Source organism: Procambarus clarkii, chromosome 57 (genome assembly GCF_040958095.1).
Source record: "Procambarus clarkii isolate CNS0578487 chromosome 57, FALCON_Pclarkii_2.0, whole genome shotgun sequence".
Classification (NCBI taxonomy): domain Eukaryota; kingdom Metazoa; phylum Arthropoda; class Malacostraca; order Decapoda; family Cambaridae; genus Procambarus; species Procambarus clarkii.
The window spans coordinates 7,015,262-7,035,731 of record NC_091206.1 but is presented as its reverse complement, the minus strand read 5'-3'; the positions used below and the strand labels follow the sequence as shown (position 1 = coordinate 7,035,731).

General features: G+C 45.6%; 1 protein-coding gene across 2 annotated transcripts in view; it reads right to left on the bottom strand.

Moving 5' to 3' along the window:
* Nucleotides 1–20,470, bottom strand: part of Ziz (dedicator of cytokinesis protein Ziz) — a 77,033-nt gene that overhangs the window by 21,763 nt on the left and 34,800 nt on the right. Inside the window, exons 22-30 of one of the 2 annotated variants that reach the window (XM_045725363.2) lie at nucleotides 20,066–20,341; nucleotides 17,324–17,509; nucleotides 16,285–16,427; nucleotides 14,493–14,762; nucleotides 13,694–13,854; nucleotides 11,765–11,885; nucleotides 11,322–11,530; nucleotides 10,870–11,011; nucleotides 8,147–8,185 (exon numbers count right to left, since the gene is read on the bottom strand). In XM_045725363.2, coding sequence (XP_045581319.1) covers nucleotides 8,147–8,185; nucleotides 10,870–11,011; nucleotides 11,322–11,530; nucleotides 11,765–11,885; nucleotides 13,694–13,854; nucleotides 14,493–14,762; nucleotides 16,285–16,427; nucleotides 17,324–17,509; nucleotides 20,066–20,341 — 1,547 coding nt within the window. The remainder of the gene's footprint in view (nucleotides 1–8,146; nucleotides 8,186–10,869; nucleotides 11,012–11,321; nucleotides 11,531–11,764; nucleotides 11,886–13,693; nucleotides 13,855–14,492; nucleotides 14,763–16,284; nucleotides 16,428–17,323; nucleotides 17,510–20,065; nucleotides 20,342–20,470) is intronic. The other variant, XM_045725364.2, reaches the window with a different exon arrangement.

Here is a 20,470-nt window from a genome sequence, read left to right as displayed (position 1 = left end):
GAACCGGGCCCCCTCAGAGAGGCAAGGGGAGCAATGGCCTATAGAAGCCCCTGTGTAGTTGGAAGCATTCTATGTCTGCCATCGACCGGAACAGGCACCCAGAAAGGTAAGCGCCCCAAAACAAACCCCTATTCTGGTTAAAATTGCTACCTAATACCGAACTAGTGGATAGAACTCCCCAACCGAAAACAAGCAAATTAGTGTGACGTCACACACTGCCGCGCCGCTGTCTGCGCAGCTCCCCCCTCCCCGGGAGGGGGAAGGGGGAGCCCCAGACCCCCCGCGCCGGCTACCCACACCTCAGTTCTTAAGGCTGATGCTATAGGCGATGGTCGTGTGCTCTGGCTCCGGTGTCGCTACTGCACTGTGCTTTGAGTGTGGTGTTAGTTTTGTGGGTGCGAGAGCCAGGAGTTATCTTCAGTACTCGGGCTGCATGCGCCTAGGGCTGCCTTCCCTAGGTGCCCTGTAAGTACTGCCCTTGGGGCTTGGGGCCACCTTCCACAGGCTCCTCGGGGTCTGCCTCTGCTGGTCCGTTTTACCTTTCGGTTTTTCGGCCGCCTGTTGGGCTCTTGGGTGTTCTGTTCTCCCTTGTTACCGGCAGGTAAGAGGCAGTTTGCACTGGTAGGGGCGCAGGGTGCTGCTCAGCTTGTAATTCCCGACATCGCGGCCGGCTCTGTTCCTTGGGGTTCGCTGTCCTCTTGCGGGGTTTTGTTTTTCTTTTTGTTTTTGCCTGGTGGGGGGTTCTGTCATTTTATTGTTTGTTTTTGCCCTTCCACTGTTCTCCTCGGTGGCGCCCCCTGCTAGGTCCCCGTGAGTGTACACGTCCCTGGGGTTCAGCTTTAGAAGTTTGCTTGGTAGTTTGGGCGCCGGTTTGCAGCACCCTGCCTGGGACTACCTGAGCGCGAGTCCTCTTAAAGTAAACGCTCAGGACCCTGGGAATCCCCTAGGGGGCGCGTGGGTCCGATGGATGTGACCCCGGGGTCCCCACTCACTGTGTGCGAGTTTGAGGGTTGCTCGGTCCCCTTGTCTCAGGGTGACCCTCATTGTTTTTGCCTCTGCCACGCTGCCTGTTGGGTCGGTGATACTTTCGACCCTGAGTCCTGTGAGTGTTGCTGCTTGCTTGTGACTCAATTTACCCAATCCTCTGATGATTCTATTCGGGTACAGGCGGCACGTGCGTTGCAGTCTAGGTTTCGTCTGTTGCAACGCGCTCGGTTGGTTGCTTCCCCGGATGCCCCGGGGCTGCCCCGCTTTGCTTTTCGAGACCCGGACTTGGGGGTGGGGGTCGCTTCGATCCTGGTTCAGTCCGCACCTCCTCGTCCTTCCCCTTCTGTTCGTTCTGGTCCCCCGCCCCTGCTTCCGGCCCCGAAGCGTCTGAGGGTTTCGGGGTCGGAGCAGGGGTTACTTGATCTCGAGACTCGGGCAGCTTCGGGGGTTGCCCCTTCCGGGGGGGCGGCAGAGGCATTCGAGTCTTGTCTCCCGGCCGAAGCTTCAGGGTCTGACCAGTGGGCCCCCCTTCCTCCAGCTTTTCCGGCTGCTCCGTCCTTGTCTTGTGGGGTCGGGGCTTGGGGAGAGGACTCGGCCTCGGGTCCTGTGGTGACGGACCTCGAGGCTGGGGAGGGGCTGACTTGGGGGCCTTGGGCCCCGCTGGACCCCGCCTGGGTTTTTCTTCCCACTGAGCGGGGCTTATTGTTACAAGGAGTGGGGTTTTCTTTCCCCCCCTCTGCGTACGAGTTGGATTTGGTGTCGGCCCCTCCCCGGGTACGGTTCCGTGTTCCCCCGGGTACGTCTGTTCCGTCCTTCCGGAGGTTTTCGGCTTATCGCATCCAACCTGGTGTGGTGCGAGCGGCCTTTGCAGCTTACCTCCTGCGTGACCCGGATTATGCCTCGGAAATGGATCCGTCCACGTTCAGGTTTGGGACTTCGTTCCCTTTCTGGCTCCGTTACGAGGTTCCGGAGTCATCCTGGCTAGCAGACTGCCCCTTGTTTGGTCTGGATTCCTGGCATTCCTTCTGTCGTTCCCGCACGCTGGAGTGGCGGGAAGCTTCCACGGTGCTTCAGGTTTTCCTGGGGGGTGAACTTGAGTACCTGAATGAGTGCTTGTTTGCCCCTGCCCTTCCCCGCGATGTGGGCGTTATTCAGCTCCATGTGCAGGTTCCCTCCCTTTCGGCGGCGCTCGTGGCGGAGGACTTGCGCGCTCGGGGCCTTTTGTGTTCGGCCTTGCGGTTCCTTTCCCTCCTGGAGCTGTCTTCGGATTGGCTCGTGGAGGATGTGGGGACGCTTGGGTCCGTCCCGGGGTCCGGCACCTTGTCCTCGGCTGCGCGTTCGTCGGCTGCCTTGTTGAAGCTGTTCACGCCGATTTTGCGGGATGCGGTTTCCCTGTTCTATGCTTCCCGTCTCGCGTGTCGGCAGGCGGTGCTGGGTTCCTCCGTGGATTCTGCTTGGGCTCTGGCTCTTAGGCGTTCTTCCCCTTTTTGTCCTCTCCTGTTTGGGGAGTCGGCCGTGGCGCAGTTTATTCAGGCTGCATCGGCGGCTTGTCGTGCGATGTCGGACTTGTTGGTTTTCCGGGGGTCCCGGGGTGGGTCTTCCCGGAAAGGTCGTGCCAGGGCTCGGGGTTCCTCTCGTCGTGGTAGGCCTCTGGTGTCAGGTTTGGGGTTGGCTCCTCCTGCGGACCCTCCCTCGTCTGGTCGGCGCGGTGTTCGCGCTGTGCGGGGTTCTGGGTCTCGTAAGGGTCGCCGGCCCTTTCGCGGTTTGCCCCTTTGACGGGGCGATGGGGGGGCGGCTTGCGCTGTTCGCCCGCGCCTGGTCCCACGATTCGTGGGCCTTTCGGGTCGTGTCTCGCGGCCTGCGGTGGCGTTGGGTGGCCCCTCCCCCCTTTGGGGGGTCGGGGCTGGCGGGGCAGGCTTCTTCCCCTGCGCTCTGTCGAGTCGTCTTGGAGTGGGTACGCTTGGGCGTCGTCGAAACGACGTCGTCCCTCAGATGGGTTTCCCGTCTGTTTCCGGTTCCGAAACGGGACTGCGCGGACCTGCGGTTCATTCTGGACTTGTCCCGTCTGAACCCCTGGGTTCATTGCCCCTCCTTTCGGATGACTACGCTGTCTCAGGTTCGGCTCCTCTTGGAGCCGGGTGCTTGGATGGTGTCCCTGGACCTCCGGGACGCTTATTGGCATGTCCCGATTCATCCGCGGTTCAGGGACTGGCTCGGTTTTGTAGTGGGGCGTCTGAGTTACCGCTTTCGTTGTCTCCCGTTCGGGTTGAACCTGGCACCTCGCGTGTTCACACGCCTTACACGGGTTGTGGTGGCTCGTTTGCGTCTCCTAGGTGTTCGGGTGTTGGCCTACCTCGACGACTGGCTGGTTTGGGCTCCCAGCCAGTCCGCTTGCTTGCTAGCCAGGGATTTGGTTCTTTCCCAGCTCGCCGGGTTCGGGTTCTTGGTGAACTGGAGGAAGTCCCATCTGGTTCCCTCTCAGGTTCGGACTTGGCTGGGTCTCGTGTGGGACTCTCGGACCGCCTCCTTGTCTCTCCCTCCGGAGTCTCTCCTGCGGCTGCGGTCCCGCCTTCGTCTGTTTCTGGAGGGCCCTCGGGTCACCCGGCGGTTGCTCGAGGGGCTGTGCGGGAGCCTGAACTTCGCGATGGTGGTCTACCCGCCGGGTCGGGTTTGGCTTCGACGGCTGTTCTGGTTCCTTCGGGGTTCCCCCTTCCGCCTCTCTCGCGATCGCAGAGTTCGACCCCCGGGGGCCTTGCGTCGGTTGCTGCGTCACCGGCTTCCTCTTCGGGTTTTTCGGGGTTCAGTGCCTTGGCGCCTACCTGAGCCCTCGCTCGATGTGTACACGGATGCGTCGTCTCTCGGCTGGGGTTTTGTGACCAGTGCTCACCAGGCCGGCCAGGGGCGTTGGGATCCGTCCTTCCGTCGAGCTCACAGTACGGTGCGGGAGTTCGCGGCAGTGTGGTTTGCTCTGGGGAGGATTCGGGTGGCCCGCGGATCGACGATTCGGCTCCATTCGGACTGCTCTCCGGTGGTTCATTGCCTGAACCGCGGGGGTTCGATGCGGTCCTTGTCTCTTTGGGGTTGGTCGCTTCGGGTGACTCGTCTGCTGAGTTCTCGGGGTTTGGCTCTCCTGGCGGTTCACGTACGGGGCGTGTCCAACGTCTTGGCCGACGCCCTGTCTCGCTTCGTTCCCCTCTCCACGGAGTGGACGGTCGACGACGAGTCCTTCCGTTGGCTTTGCCAGACGTTCGGGCGCCCCGAGGTGGACCTCTTCGCGTCGGCGTGGTCGCGGCGTCTTCCCGTTTATGCGGCGCCCTTCCCCGATTGCGAGGCCGTCGGGGTCGATGCCTTTCGGCTCGACTGGTCGAGGTGGGGGTTCCTGTACCTCTTTCCCCCAGTTCGGCTGTTGCTCCAGGTCTTGACTCGCTTAGAGACTTACCAGGGGAGAGTTGTCCTTCTGGCCCCTTGGTGGCCGGCCCAGCCTTGGTTTCAGGCGCTGGTTGCTCGGTGTCCGAACCCGAGGGTTTTCCCGCGGCTCCGCCTCTTTCAGCAGATCGGGCCGGTACGTCACGTAGCTGGTTCGATCTTCTCCTCGAGTCTTCGCGTATGGTTTTTTTGACTCGAGTCTATCATCAGCTCTATGGTGATCAGGTGGCCTCCTTGTTGGTGTCCCACCTGAGGGCTTCTTCTCGGCGGCAGTATGAAGTTTCCTGGCGGTCCTTCCGTTTCTTTTTGCGTCTTCGTCGTGTTAGCTCCTTGTCTGTTCGGGTGGTCTTGTCCTTCCTCTCGTGGTTGTTTCAGGACCGTCATCTTATGCCTAACACTGTCGCTTCGTATCGTGCGGCGCTGGCGGAGCCGCTTCAGCTTGCTTTCGGTATCGATGTTACGTCTGCGCCGTTTCGCAAGCTGTCTCGTGCATTGTTTCACCTCCGGCCTGCTCATGCGTCGCCTGAGCCGTCCTGGTCTTTGGACAGAGTGCTCGCTTTCCTTTCATCTCCTCGTTTCGTTGTGGCCCCTTCGGTCCAGGATTGTTTTTCCAAGGCACTTTTCTTGTTGGCTTTGGCCTCTGGGGGTCGGGTAGGGGAGCTTCATGCTCTCCTCCGGCGCAGGGGTTTCTGCTCTTTTGGTCGTGGTGATAGTTTTGTTCGTTTGCAGCCGTCTCCTTCTTTTCTGGCGAAGAATGAGACTGCTGCGTTCCGGAGGGGTCCATGGGTGGTTGATGCTTGGTTGGTCAGGCCGGGGGTGCATCATGTTTTGTGTCCGGTTGCGGCGCTTCGCCGTTATTTGCGCGCCACAGCTTCTGTGTCCGGGGACGCGCTGTGGGTTGATCCGGTTTCCCTTCTTCCCTGTTCGCGGGTTCGGGTCTCTCAGGTCGTCCGCAGGGTTATTAGGTCTAGCCAGCCTGCGGTCTATCCCCGTGCCCATGACGTTCGTAAGTTCGCGGCTCTTGCTGCCGTCTTTGGGAATATGTCTTGGTCTGATATTCGGGCGCGGGGATTTTGGCGGTCGAACAGGGTCCTGGCTGCTCGTTACCTTGTGAATGTCCCTGGCCCTCGTCGGGCCTGTGTTGCTTTGGGTCGGCGGTTGCAGCCAGTTGTCTCGGCTTCGAGTTGAGGGGTGAGCGACGACCGCCTCCCGGGTAAGTCCCTCTTTTTCTGTCTGTGGGTAGTTAGCTCCGGGGAGCCGACGGGGCTCCCCCCAGAAAACCAGCGTTGAATGTAATGAAACGCCATTTTCTGGGTGAGTCCCGGAGGCTCCCCGGCATCCCTCCCTCCCTCCGGTCGGCGGTTTTTCGCGTTTTTGACATCCAGCCTCAAGAACTGAGGTGTGGGTAGCCGGCGCGGGGGGTCTGGGGCTCCCCCTTCCCCCTCCCGGGGAGGGGGGAGCTGCGCAGACAGCGGCGCGGCAGTGTGTGACGTCACACTAATTTGCTTGTTTTCGGTTGGGGAGTTCTATCCACTAGTTCGGTATTAGGTAGCAATTTTAACCAGAATAGGGGTTTGTTTTGGGGCGCTTACCTTTCTGGGTGCCTGTTCCGGTCGATGGCAGACATAGAATGCTTCCAACTACACAGGGGCTTCTATAGGCCATTGCTCCCCTTGCCTCTCTGAGGGGGCCCGGTTCTGGCCGTGGTCCCCGGTAGGCCTAAGAACTCCATACACATGACTGATGCCAAAGTCTGACATTAGCATATCAGCCTGGGATAGCTCCGGGGAGCCTCCGGGACTCACCCAGAAAATGGCGTTTCATTACATTCAACGCTGGTTTTTTTGGGGTGGAGACCCCTAGTTAATTGTCTGGTACCACCTAGTTTTTGAGACCTGTCTGTCCTACTGGAAACCAGAATCAGCATCTGACTTCCCCTGCGAGGTTAGAAGAGCAGTGCTTGCCATTGGCTGGTTTTCATTTCTGGGAGCAAGTGTGTTGGCCCAGAACTACCTCCTGTAGGCTGCCTTTTGAAACCCCAACTCCTGTTTCTGATGTACCTGTAGTTCATGCTCTGCTATTGGGTATTCATCAGTCCCATGAGGCTCCTCTCTCTATGTGTAACTGCTCTTAACTCTTCACTATGCTTGGGTAAGTCCCTGTTACTTTTTGTTTTATTAAATAAATGTACATGTATTTGTCTTCTGTTAAAAATGGCTCAATAGAGCAATTGAGGGCCAATAGCTCACAAATAAGGCATTAAATTAAATGTTTTTTTTAGCCAGTTAGATTGTTACTTCCATAATTTCTATTCTTCTCTTCTTTTTCAAGCATGTTTGGGAGGCAACAAGTGAGGCTACTGGCTCAGCAGCCTTATGGTGGTGGGATTGCCATCTAGTGGCCACTAACTACCAATAGTAGCCGATTGCCCAGCTGGTAGTTAAAATGAGCTACCAACTAGGTCTGACTATCCTAAGGTTAGTTTATTATAATACTGAGTGGGTCTCAGATTGGTGGCCTATGATGGATTTGTCTTGTCTTCCTTCCCCAACTACACGACCAGATTATTAGAAAAGTTATTGGTAGGCAAAATGAGTCTCACAAACAAAAATAAACCACTGGTTCAAGAAAGCAATGAGAAAATGGCTAAGAAAAAAGCATTTCCTTTCACTTCTTGCTCTACTTTTCAAGGTTTTTTTGATTATAGGGTTAAGTATATCAATCTTGATACTGAACTGCCCTTTCAGTGACTGCTCTTTTCCCAGTTTGTTTTATTTGCATTTTCTATCTTTTTCTGCATATTTTCTATTTTTACACTCGCATACTGCTAATAAAATTAATGCAGATGTTAGAAAATTAGAATCTTTCAAATAAATATTCTCTATAGCCATTGTAACTCATCACTTAAAATCAGTTAAGTTTCCAAGTACACACACCTAAACTAATCTTGAATTAGAATATATATATTTGAGCCTTTCATACACAGCATATAAAAAGCCAATAAAAATAAGACTTTGCATTAATATGAAAAGCACCCTTCTGAGCAGGTGTACTGTACTTGGTTGCATCTTAAGGTAAAGATCCACTATATTGTATGACCAGGATCAATCTCTATATGACAGTGAACAATCTCCTATGCTTACGTATTTAATGCATTGCATGTACTGTACATGCTTGCAAGTAAGTCTTCTTTGTGTTTCTGACACAGTACACCTCTGATTACCCAGATTAATCATTACTTCGAGATGTAAGGTAAATTTAAAATCTGGTTTAATTGAAGTTGGGACTAGATAAAGATCGTGACGAGGCACTTTGAGCCATCCTTTCACACCAACAGCATTCTTTAGGAAGTGTCACCTGTGAGGCCAAGGGAGAATGAGTTTAATTGATTTTTTCTACAGTGGCTCTACACCACTTTTATTATCAATGCAAAGGACATATTTAAGTACTCTGTGATGCCGGTGACATATTGCCCTGCCTCACTGCACAAGATCTTGTTCATATAATGCAGCAGATCCTTACCTTAGAGAGCATATGAATGTGATAACTTAGAATGTATAATAAATTACATTTTAGTCAATAATTGCTCTATAAAATTATTATATAAAATTTATGTTTGCTAGATCTAAAGACAACAAAATGTCATGCATCACTTTAGACAAACCACTCAAAACAAAAGCAGCAATGCATTCTATGAAGCCCAACTCTGATCAAAGCACTCTTGGATACCTACCAGTGTGTAAGCGAAGAGTCTGCGAGCTGCATGCAACGTCTAACAGGAACGCCACAGAAGACACGGCAAGCAGAGGATGAGTAATGGCCAAGGTAAAAGCATCAGGCTTACAAACTTTACTTCTAAGAAGGGTTATGGTATTTTCTCCTGTTTTTATTTAATTTTTTTTTGAATGAGCTAACAATTTTTAAGGATGTGAATATTCATAATACAATCTAGTTAACTAACTTAATTAAATTAAGAGTACTACTGATGCTTGTGCTCTTAACTAATGGTGAATGAAGGATCTAAAATACTATGGAAAACCCAAAACTCAAGAATAAGATTGTAATTACTGTGCACTTGAAAATCTGAGATTTCTGTCCTTTAAGGTCTCTTTAAATTGTCATGATGATATTTAATCACCAACTAATCAAATCTGCTATCTACAGAAAAAAATACAACACTGCATATAAACAGTACCACTCTTAAATTCCCTTCATAGACTATAGGTATTGAAAAGACTGAAGAAAGAAGCAATTTATGAAAGAAATGACAATGTGGCTTTTCACTCTTGTAAGACTCCCATAATAGATGGCATGGCTTAACTGGACTCAGATCTTGGTCAGATACACAAATAAATAAAAGAATGCAAACAACATTTATAAACATTTCTACTGCAATGTATTTATTTTTAAGTTTGGAGAAATTGCAATAAAGTACACATCTTACTCTCAAGAGATGGACTGATCCTTTGATATAAGCTAAGAAATGCATGTCAGATGTACCATGTGCAATTACAACAAAAATAAAAAAGCAGAACTGTGTTTTCCTTCAAAATGCCTGGACAAAGCTACCAAGCCTCGAAATCACATGGAAGGGCAGGAACAAAACATTGTGGTCCCTGCAGAGAGGTGTATCCCTGATGACACTAGGTGAGTGAGTGTAGTGGGCAATTCAGATAGTCACTGGAGAAATGATAATTTCATACTGGAAAAATGACTGTTAGAGGGCTCTCCTAAAAATTCTAAGTGCTTCCAAGCCTTAGCTTGTAATCACACAAACTGTAAGAGGGACTGATTGGATAATTTCCTGATTGCCACTATAGGAAAGAACCCTGCTCACCCCACAGTTCCTTCAAAGAATCCCGATTTAAATTTTTTAAAATGTTCTTATATTTACCAGCATCCCATATGCTGCTGATATATCCTGTTTGTGAGAAAAATCCAGTGTTAGTGGTGGAATTACATCTACCCCCAAATCTTTCTTACTGGTGTTGCATGGGATTCAGCAATGTTTGTAATGAGGGGTTCTCACATATTCTCAGTGACCCACCCAGTCATACACGAGTAGTCGGTTAGCCAGCCAGATAGCCTGCCAGATAGCCTACCAGTTAGCTAGCTAACCAGATTGCCAGCCAGTTAACCAGCCAGCAAGACAGTCATCCAGCCTGCACACTATCCAGCTGAAGATAGACAGGAGGGAGTTTTTGCATTGCAATTGCAACTAGGTGGGTGATTGGCGGAGGAGGGTATTCAAACGGAATGTAAAAGGTGTATCCCCCTACACTTCCTGGTGATGACCAAGATCTAATAAAGCAAGCTGTTGGCTTGCCCTTGATAGTCTAACCTGCCACATGCATCCCCTATGATCCGATGGCATGTCTACCCGTATACCTGCTTACTTTTGTGATTACCTGCTAACCTGTCTGCATGCCTCTTACCTACCAACTTGTCTGCATGTCAGCCTACTTGCGAGCTTCCCTGCAAACCTGCTTGCATGCCTGCTGACTTGCATGTACGCTAACCTGTGCAACTACTGGCATATCAACCTGCCTACCAGCTTGCTTGCTTACATGTCTACCTGCCTGCCCGCCTGCTTGCATGCCTACCTGCCAACCTGCTTGTATGCCTGTCTTCCTGACTTGTTTGTTTATGTAGTTTGTTTCTTGTGATGCATTTAAGAACATAAAGAGTACATGAACAGAAATGAACTATAGTGCGATGAATGTTATTTGGAAGAAACTATTGAATGTGTGTGAAAAAAAAATTCTGGATTCATAAACATAGAGCAATTAATCAAACCTCTAATACCTATGCAATGAATCGCTGCAAGCTGAAACAATTAACATAAGCAGAGGTCATTACTGTTTATTTAATACCCATGTATTATTTAGAGAATGTTGGAATTTGTTATATTTGGGGGGAAGGGAGATCTCAAACCTACCCTATTTCCCTATATGTAGTGAAGATCAGCTAGAACAGATTCAGATTCACTAGACACATGGTTCACCAGGAACACAAGACCTGCATTTCTCAAGGACCTATGGTACGGTACCCTCAACACTATTTTTGTTAGTCGAAATATGAAATAACACATTTTTGTTTCACATGATGAAGCACAGATACAAGATATCTTCTAAGTGAATCAGACATCATCTAAGTTAGTTTAGCTTGGAGAAATGTGAAAAAAATGTCTAATAATCCAGAGTAGGGATTAAAGAGAGCAAAAGATAATATGAAAGTAAAATGTGCAATATTACAAAAAATAAACAAAAACATATCCAACAAAATAAATTACTAAACAGTGCAATATAAAAGTTCCAGCTACAGATAAATTATGAACCTGGTCTAGTGTGCAAAATATTAGAATAAATTCTAATAGAAAACAAACTAATGCAGAAATGTTAAGCTCATTATCACAAACTCAAAACCTCCAGAATAAATTCTTAAATGACACCTTACCAGCATCCAACCTTAAGTTAGACTCATCTCTTGGAATGTTGTCTGATATGATAGAGAAGACCTGGCAACCCTCGGGAAATTCTCCTTGATGACGCAAATACTCAGCCATGAGGGCTGCAATATGCAGTTGGCAAAATGCAGCCTGTGAAAAAGGTGTAAGAAACTATGTATTTGTATGAAATATATTTGCATAGTAAGCAGTCATGAAATGATAGCAAGTTTTTTTCATGGTCAAGGACAATTCTGCTACATGCATATTTGGCTTTCATATTCATATTAGCATCACTGATGATAAAACCAGACAATAATAGCTGAAATCAACATATGGTGATAAGGGCATAGGGCATTACACCAGGAATCAATGTATGATGATAACTACATTTTAAGGATTAAACAAATGATAATTTTAGCAAAATATATTCTAATCTTAACAAAATGGCAAAACAGCTAACCTCTGAGAGATCTCCATTCTTGACATGATGCTTGGCCATTGCTTGAAGCCAGGTGGTGCGCAATTCAGGAGTTGCAGCATATGAGGCAGCTAGAGAATGCTGCAGATCGCACAACATCTCTGGGTCACGTTCATGCTCCCTCATCTGAGCAGTAGCGACCAACACTGTTCGAATCCTCTTTGTCAAGTCCCGCACTTCACTAACAAATCCTGAACAGATATGAAAATTTAGACGTTTATACATTTGAAAACAGAAGCAAGCAAAATAGTGAAGCTAAATTAATAATAAAGTAGGCATAAATGCCTTGTATACTATTCTTGAAACACAAAGTTATTTTTAACTATGAAAACAAGCATTGCCTGAAACATCTTTTATGTCAACTACCAAATATTTATTTCAATGTACTATATATACACATAAATAAATATTAATTATAATTTCACCTGTATTATTCATTGCCTTGTCACTAGAAGAATAACTATTGATGAGAGCCATGGACTCTTGGAACCGCGAATAATTCAAGCCAATTATTTCCCCAAGAAGCTGTGACACGGAGATGATTACCTGAAAAAGAAGGCAACACAAAATATGTTTTTTTTTTTTTTTTTTTTTTTTGAGATATATACAAGAGTTGTTACATTCTTGTACAGCCACTAGTACGCGTAGCGTTTCGGGCAAGTCCTTAATCCTATGGTCCCTAGAATACGATCCCCTGCCGCGAAGAATCGTTTTTTCATCCAAGTACACATTTTACTGTTGCGTTAAACAGAGGCTACAGTTAAGGAATTGTGCCCAGTAAATCCTCCCCGGCCAGGATACGAACCCATGACATAGCGCTCGCGGAACGCCAGGCGAGTGTCTTACCACTACACCACGGAGACTGCAATTTACCAGTAATATCTCCACGGAGATGTTACTGGTATTGGAACTAACAATTTCCTATTAAAAAAACACAAGCTAGAAATGACATTTCTGATGCCAGTGAACTGTTTGAGTGATTTACATGTACTGTCTCTGTATGCATGTCTGCAATACTGTATATATATATATATATATATACAGAATGTTTCAAATTGTGTGGGGGAATTCAAACAAAAATCAAGCATTGAATAAAAATGAAATGCATTCTTCATGAACTACTAAGGAGACCCTCCTGAAGGAAAGCCTTTGACGCAACTGTAATGTTTAAAAGACATTTTGAATGAGGTCATCACTTTTCTTAAAGAGGGTGGTGAATAAAAGTGGTGGTGAATAAAGTGGTGAATAAGTGGTGAATAAAACATCAAACATATTCTTTGTATAACTTACTGCTTATTAGAAATTGCAGTGCATATCCATCAAATATTTTGTAATTCAGGTTTACACATAAGATTATCCAGTACTTAAAAAAAAAAACAGCATTGAATGTAATGAAACGCCATTTTCTTGGCGAGACCCAAAGGTTCCCTGGAGCTTATCCAGGTTGATATGCTAATGTCCGACTTTGGCATCAGTCATGTGTATGAAGTTCTGTGGGCCTACCGGAGACCACAAGCCTGAACTTGGCCCCCTCAGAGAGGCATGGGGAGCAATGGCCAATAGAAACCCTCGTATGGTTAGAAGAATTCTATGTCTGCCATTGACTGGATCAGGCACCCAGAAAGTTAAGCATCCGAAAACAAACCCCTATTCTGGTAAAATTTGCTACTAAAAGCCAAACAAGTCAACAGAACTCCCCAAAAAGAAACGAGCAAACGAGTATGATGTCACACGTCGCCGTGCAGCTCCCCCCTCCCCGGGAGGGTGAAGGGGGGAGACTCCCCAGACCCCTCGCACTGGGTATCCATCCATCAGTTCTGAGGCTGGATGACAAAACACACGTTAAAACTGCCGACCGAGGGGAGGAAGGGATGCTGGGAAGTCTCCGGATCTCACCCAGAAAATGGACTTTCATTACATTCAACGCTGGTTTTCTGGGGGGAGCCCCTTCGATTCCATGGAGCTAACTACCTACAGAGGAAATAAGAGAGGGACTTACCCAGGGGTTTCAATAGGCCATTGCTCCCCCATGCCTCTCTGAGGAGGCCAGGTTCTGGCTTGTGGTCCCCAGTAGGCCCACAGAGCTCCATACACATGACTGATGCCAAAGTCTGACATTAGCATATCAGGCTGGATAAGCTATGGGGAGCTGAAGGGGCTCACCCCAGAAAGACATTTGTTACTCAGGTGTTACATTATACCAGATCAAATACGAGTTTAACCAGATTTTAAATGGCAATGGTCAAGTTACATTTTTTTCCTATTACAGGTCTCAACTTCTAGGTTTCAGGATGGACAGATGATAAACATTCCTGCTTTTAATAACTAACTTATCAGACCTGCGGCCCTTGTACCTGCAAATGTACTCGGTTGATGCCTGTTCGTCGAGTGAATTCGTAGTTACTCCTCATTAGCAGGTAAAGTACAGCACAAGCTTCGTGACGTAGATTGGTCAGCTTACTGTTGCAGCACTTCAACATCTCGAAGCAGAGAGACCCACACAGTGAAGCATCGCCTGACATTAAGTGAGGAGGGTTATGTGTTGGAGGAATTAGCATACAAGATGAATTAAAAACTTATGGGAAATAACAGTTAGCAAAGTTCCTAACAGAGACAAGACAGAATAAATAAGCAGAGCAGTAATCTGGAAGAATTGCAACTAACAAAATGAAGCTTCAGATAAAGGCAGCAAAATCTAGAAAAACAAATCAGCCAAGTGCAAAAATGCTTTAACAAATACGCAAGCCTGCTAAACATAAATTACAGTATTTTCTTCATTAGTGATAATAAATAATCTTAATTATTCTGAGTGAACATAGGCAAGGCTGGTAAGATTAGGAACATTTTGAACAGTAAGCAAGCTTCTGAAGTAGAGCTGGAGCAATTTAAACTCCTTTTCTACATTCATAACTTCATAACAAGTTCAGAGATAAATCAGTCCAGTCATTTATTTGATATTAAATTTTCCCAATAACATATTATCACCATAGCTTGCAAAATTTATTAAAAGAATATATGTATATAATATATAATGCCACAGTTCCCACTATTAAATGATAACAATCTACTTCTGAACTTGTCAATAGATGATACAGTAAGATGATATTGTTTAATTGCATGACATTAAAAATTATGCATATGCCATCATCATACCTTGAAAGAGGGTCCGTGGGAAATTATTTATGAATGCCCTGAGAGAGGCAAACACATGCTTCATAAGACTCTCTGACTGTCCAAGTTGCAGATAAAGTAGATGCAATGAAAAAACTTGTTGCATAATAGTCTCGGCCCCATCAGATGTAAGGATGTCACTGCAGTGGGTGGTAAAGTTACCAAGGGCATCAAGTACAATGAGACCAACTTCTGTGGCCAGATTGGCCTCCTGTAGAGCCTTCAGCCAGCCTTCTCCCTCATGGCTACTGACTGGGGAGAGTAATATAGCTTTGTTATAGAGATGAGAAACCTAACACGCTTATTTCTAGGGGGACAGAACAGCATATGAGAAACATTAAAGCTTATCTAAACTGCACTTTCCTTGAGAACATTAACGATAATAAAATATTAGTATCGTGTTGCCACAGGCATGATGCATCTTAACTTAATGCATAACAAAATAATTAAGATAATTTATATTTAATTTTTACAAGCCTGAAAATACTTTGTCAGTCTTAGCAAACTTAAAATAATTAGTTAAACAGTAGGCTTCAAATATAATGCATTATTATTTTATGTGTTTCACTTCATTATATCAAAATAAAACGAAATTTATATGAGAAACTAACAAAAAGCAGATTAAAAAAGTATGTACATACTGCAAGGTGAGCCCTTTTTATGTGCAAGGGATGCATTTCGAGCAATAATCAACACATGCAGATTCGTAAATATTGACCTTAAGGATATAAATTATGACAAAAAGACGGATACAATCTTGACCTTTTAAACATCACTTATTTTCCATTACTTTCTATAAATATCTATCTAAATCAAGTGTTGAACGTAATGAAACATCCTTTTCTGGTGGGTCATTAAGCAGGTTCCATAACAATTGCTGGCCACAACACTAAAGAAGGCTTTAAGTAGGACCCGCCACTGAAACAGGACGAGAAGCAAAACCATGAAACTTGCTGCAGAGTGGAACTGAACCAGTAACCAGTGACTTAGAAATGCACCTGTGGAAAAGCAGAGGAGGTAGGTAGCTCATACTGAGATAGGAGAGGAAAAAAACATGTCAGAAGAAAGAAACACCCAAACAATGCACTAAAGACCACATAGGATCAAAGGGCAACTGCTAGCTCTCCTCCAGAAACCCCCAAAATCCAGAACTGAGCCTTCCCCCCCTCATAGAAGAAATAAACTTGAACTGAACAACCCGTACTCTCATTACCTCCGTAAAGAATGCAGGTTTTAGATGAAGTACATTCTCTCTAGCACCTTGTGAACATAAAGTACAATACTAATCAGTAACCCCTCCCAGAAAAGGGAATGCTCAAAACAAAAACATGCCACATCATTTCCATACAACAATTGGAGAGTGGTAGCTGCACCATTCAATTGTCCAGGGGCTGCATAAGCTAGAACCTTGAAGCGCAATCCTGTTAGGTCACTGGCCAAAAGGATGGCTCAGCCAATACAAAAATCCTGAGCCCAACAGAAGTGAAGGAAGCAGTAAGTGAGACCAAAGGGTTGCTCAGTGATGGACTGAGATAGACTTTCCAATGTCTCTCTGTCATAACAACATGAAAAAGACCATTTACAAATTAACTTGCCACTGTGGGGAAAAGATAGACTAGAATGTGGCATGTGAATGGTGTCTAGGATAGAACCAACCACTGGTTAAGGATGCAACCAAGAAACCTAGATTAGGAGAAAATAATTAACAGACTAGAATAATTAGCAATAAAATTTAAATGTAACCACTTACACTTACATGTAATTTTACACTTACCACTGTAACTATCAGTTGCTGTAGATAATCTACTACAAGAGAAAGGAGGCTGTAATTTTGCTGGGAGAGTTGATGCTCTCTTTGGCCCTTGTTCCCTCACTATCTGTCTCTTGCCACTGTATTTGAAGTGATGTAAACACAACCTGCATGCAACATGAAGGATAATATAAAGTAAAACTATTTAAATTTAAACACAATATAGAACTAAGACACACAAGCAAAACACAAAAGAAGCTTCTGTTAACATGTGAACCACATTTATTAGTTTCTAGCTAACTTTGACAAAAAATTCTCACATGAGTTGCCATAAGTAGTACTGGACAATAATGAAAATTATTACAGAAAAACAGAATTCAAAATATCTTAACATTTTTACGACCCACATTTTTACTGTAGCCACTGATTGAGGTATCCTTAGCCCCTGTGCCAGGCACATCTCGTAATAAAAACAATTCCTCCGATTATTCTTCACACAAAAATACCATCCCTTCCCCTCTGTTCACATACCATACTATCTTCAGATATCCAACCCATGGCATGTGCATACCATCCTCAGATTTTTTTATCCTCGGATTTTTTAAGTCCTGCGGGTGTACAGGGTTCTCAATCGGCGTCTAAGGCCTCCAGTAAACATCTGCCATCAAACAAAAATAGAGGAAAGCCTACTGAAGCCTCAGGCAGCTAGTTTGAAGTACAGTATGGGGCTCTAGCTCCCAAACCGATATTGCTGCTTTTTCTTTGTGTAAACAGATAATGCCTTGTGTAACTTGTGCAGTTCAGGGGGTTAACGGCTGGTTGGTGAAAGCTCAGGAGGGGCCCATGGAATGGATCAAGAGGGTGGGACAATTTGAGCTGCTTGGTTTTCAAATGCTAATCTTACAATCATGGTTGGTGCCTGTGCACTGAAAATAAGGCTCTCAGATATTCAGAGTGGAAGTACTGAAACCCAGGGCAAAACATACCTGCTCTTCCATATCTAGAGCAAATTGGAATACTACATCGCCTTTACATGATGAAAAACTTACAAGGCAGAACTTACTGGAGAAGAGTAAAGAAGTGGCCCAGCGCTTCATTACCGAGCGTCGCCCACCAAGACACCAAATGTGGCTCAGGAACGTGCTTAAGCGTATGCAGGAAACATAGGAGGAGATCACGTACTTCTCCAGGGCACAGCTTGTCGTATCTTACAGGTCCACTTTCTCCAGCAAATGCCACACTTAAATTTCTAAGATAAATAATTATTCAAATAAATTTTTATGATTTACTCAACTTATTAATTCATAAACATGAAAAACAATATACCAAAATGCTTCCTAATATAAACAGTTAAATTACAGCTTTGTTTAAAAAGTCACTAAGTAAAGATAAAAGCTATGATATGTTCAACTTAATAGTGGATAAACTTACAAACCTTGAACTCTAGATCTGTGAATTATGTTCTTATATATGTTGTTCTTTCTTATTTAAATAAAGTAAAACAGTCAGTAAAACATTACTTTATTGGTCTTGGAGCCTTAAAATCTACAGACAGCTCTCTTAACTATTCACATACTAGTAATTATTAATTGGAGTGTACATTCTACTTCAAATCACAAAACAAATAGATGTGGGGTGTTAGACTTGGCATCTTACCCATGGGATTGAGGTTGCACCTATTTTGGTGCAGTAACAGTACCGAGAGTCAAGAGAGTCGACAGTATCATACAAATTTGCTCTATGATCTACTGTGGTGTTTTATATGCGACTTATTTGTGGGTAGTCTTCAGAGTTCTTGTACACCTGCAGCCTGACTCACGATTGGTAAGGATATCTTCTCGAGATGATTTCGGAGCTTAGCGTCCTCGCGGCCGGCTTCGCCTTTTTGTTACACACCCCCAAGAAGCAGCCCGTAGCAGCTGTCTAACTCCCAGGTACCTATTTACTGCTAGGTGAACAGGGGCATCAGGATGAAAGAAACTTTGCCCATTTGTTTCCGCCTCCACTGGGGATCGAACCCGGAACCTCAGGACTACGAATCCGAAGCGCTGTCCACTCAGTTTGAGTGGACAGTTGATTGAGTCCACCCAATTCTGAGGCTACTGCTTCCAGAACTGAAGTGGGCTGCTTAGGCAGTCCATTCACTTCAAAGTTGTATTAAGATTTCTTGGGCTGTTAGCTTTCACAGCGTACCATAAGATTTAGCCTGCACCTGTTTCAGAGTTGTTCCAACAATTTGTACACTACAAATTTGTGCCCTGCTTTTCTGGGGTGTCGACATTTCTGCTTTTGCCAGGATTGACTCCACTTTTGGTCCTGGAACATGTATTAAGTTTTTCTTAATGTGTCAAGTTACTTTGTAAGCTGCTCTCCTAAGGGGGTGCAAATGTGTTTCTTGCCATGGGATTGAGACTCCACCATTTTTATTCCACCTCTAGAATCACTTGTTTTCTTCTCTTGTAACCAACCAACACCTCTGGGATGTTAGACTTTCAGCTTTTCCCAGGATAGATCGTCTGCCGATTCTGGCTAGGATATGGTGCTGCATCTGCAAGTCTTGAGCTACAGCTTCTTAGACTGCACTCTATCAGTTTTAGGTTTTGCCCTAGGTTTTCAGGTTTCTCTGGTGTCTGTTCTCCTGGGAAGTTTCTGTCGGTGTCTGATCCAGGGTACTGAGCCTTTATATCTTTCCACCGAGTATCAGTACTGTGGGTACTTGCTGTGGTGTAAATTCCTTACATTTTGCATCCTGTTCTACTAGGGTGTTTGCCTTAGAACTTGGCTCACTATGGAACCAATTCTCATTCAGATCGGTTACAACACTTCATCTGCACTGTTTCATTCTGGGGTTCTTCTTCAGACTTTGCTGCAGGAAAGAGGTACAGAGTCCTGTTCATGATTGTTACAGACAGTCCATGATTTTTCAGTATTGGGTAAAACAGCTTAAAAATTATGTGAGGAAACACATATCTATTCAGTTAACATATTAATGGCAGCATGTCAGGCTACTAGACACACAAAATTTTTCTTTTTAATTAACTTTTTGGGTTATATTTATGCATCAACGCACATCCTAGGTAATCTGGACATAATGATGTGCTTACTTTTTGGTGCTGGTGGGTCTGTCAATTGCATTGACAGATAAGGCTGCTTGGTTATTTCATTATCCCTTATTGAGTTTCAGGGGCTATCACTTCCTTCTTGATTGGAGGAGATCTTATATTTCCTGGCATGCAGATGATGAGTTACAATAATGTGGCTGAAGATATGATGACCAAATAACACATCAAAAAAATAAGAAACAATGACGTTTCAGTCCCATCCTGGGCCATTATCAAGTCGTGTAATAGCATATTGGACTTCTACCCACATAGTGATCTGGTGTCTGGTGTGACTGTTTTCCTGCCATGATCTGCTCACATGCCATTTGCATCAGATGTTGGTGACTCAAGAGGATCTGCCCGTATTTCTCTGTTTTTGTAAAAGTTGCAGCAATCTTTTATGGTTGAGGAATCCTCATGCCCCCTAGGAACTTTTGTGGCATCAGGCAACCATCTCCAATGTGACTATGCTTCAATGAGGGTAGTTACAGCAGTTTTGGGATAACAACTTAGACAGGGTTAAATGGATTAGTCCAACACATTGTTTTTCTCTGAACCCAAGTCCATTCACAAAAGTCAAAGACATGTTTTGTGGGTCTCTCTGCATTTTATTAATACTGTATAAGAAAATTTAAATGGAGCTGAGGATGGATTAACAAATAAGGAAAACAGTAGAAAGAATATGAGTTATACACAAAACGTACCTTGAATGACTTCTTCCCTCTTCAGCAATGTCATCCTCCAATTCCTCTTCAAGTAGGTCTGAATTTGCTACAGATGGCACTTGATCCTCTGATTCAAGGCTGGAGCTAGACCTGCCATTGACTAGATTAGCTTGATTAGTCATTACTCCACCTGGTCCAGCAATTAGTGCCAGGTATGAGGAATCCCCTCGAGCAGTAAGAAATGAGGGATCACGACTAGAGCCTTTACGAGAGGGTGTACTATAGGTGCTCATGTCAATACTTCCTCCCCCTGATCTGTAAAAGAACAATGTTATGGAAATGAGGAGATATAAAGTAACTCCACACTACACTGAAGCCTAGAGAACCACCCCTTTTATCAGAGTAGCAAATTATGTGATAGCATAACATGGCAGCTCAAACAAG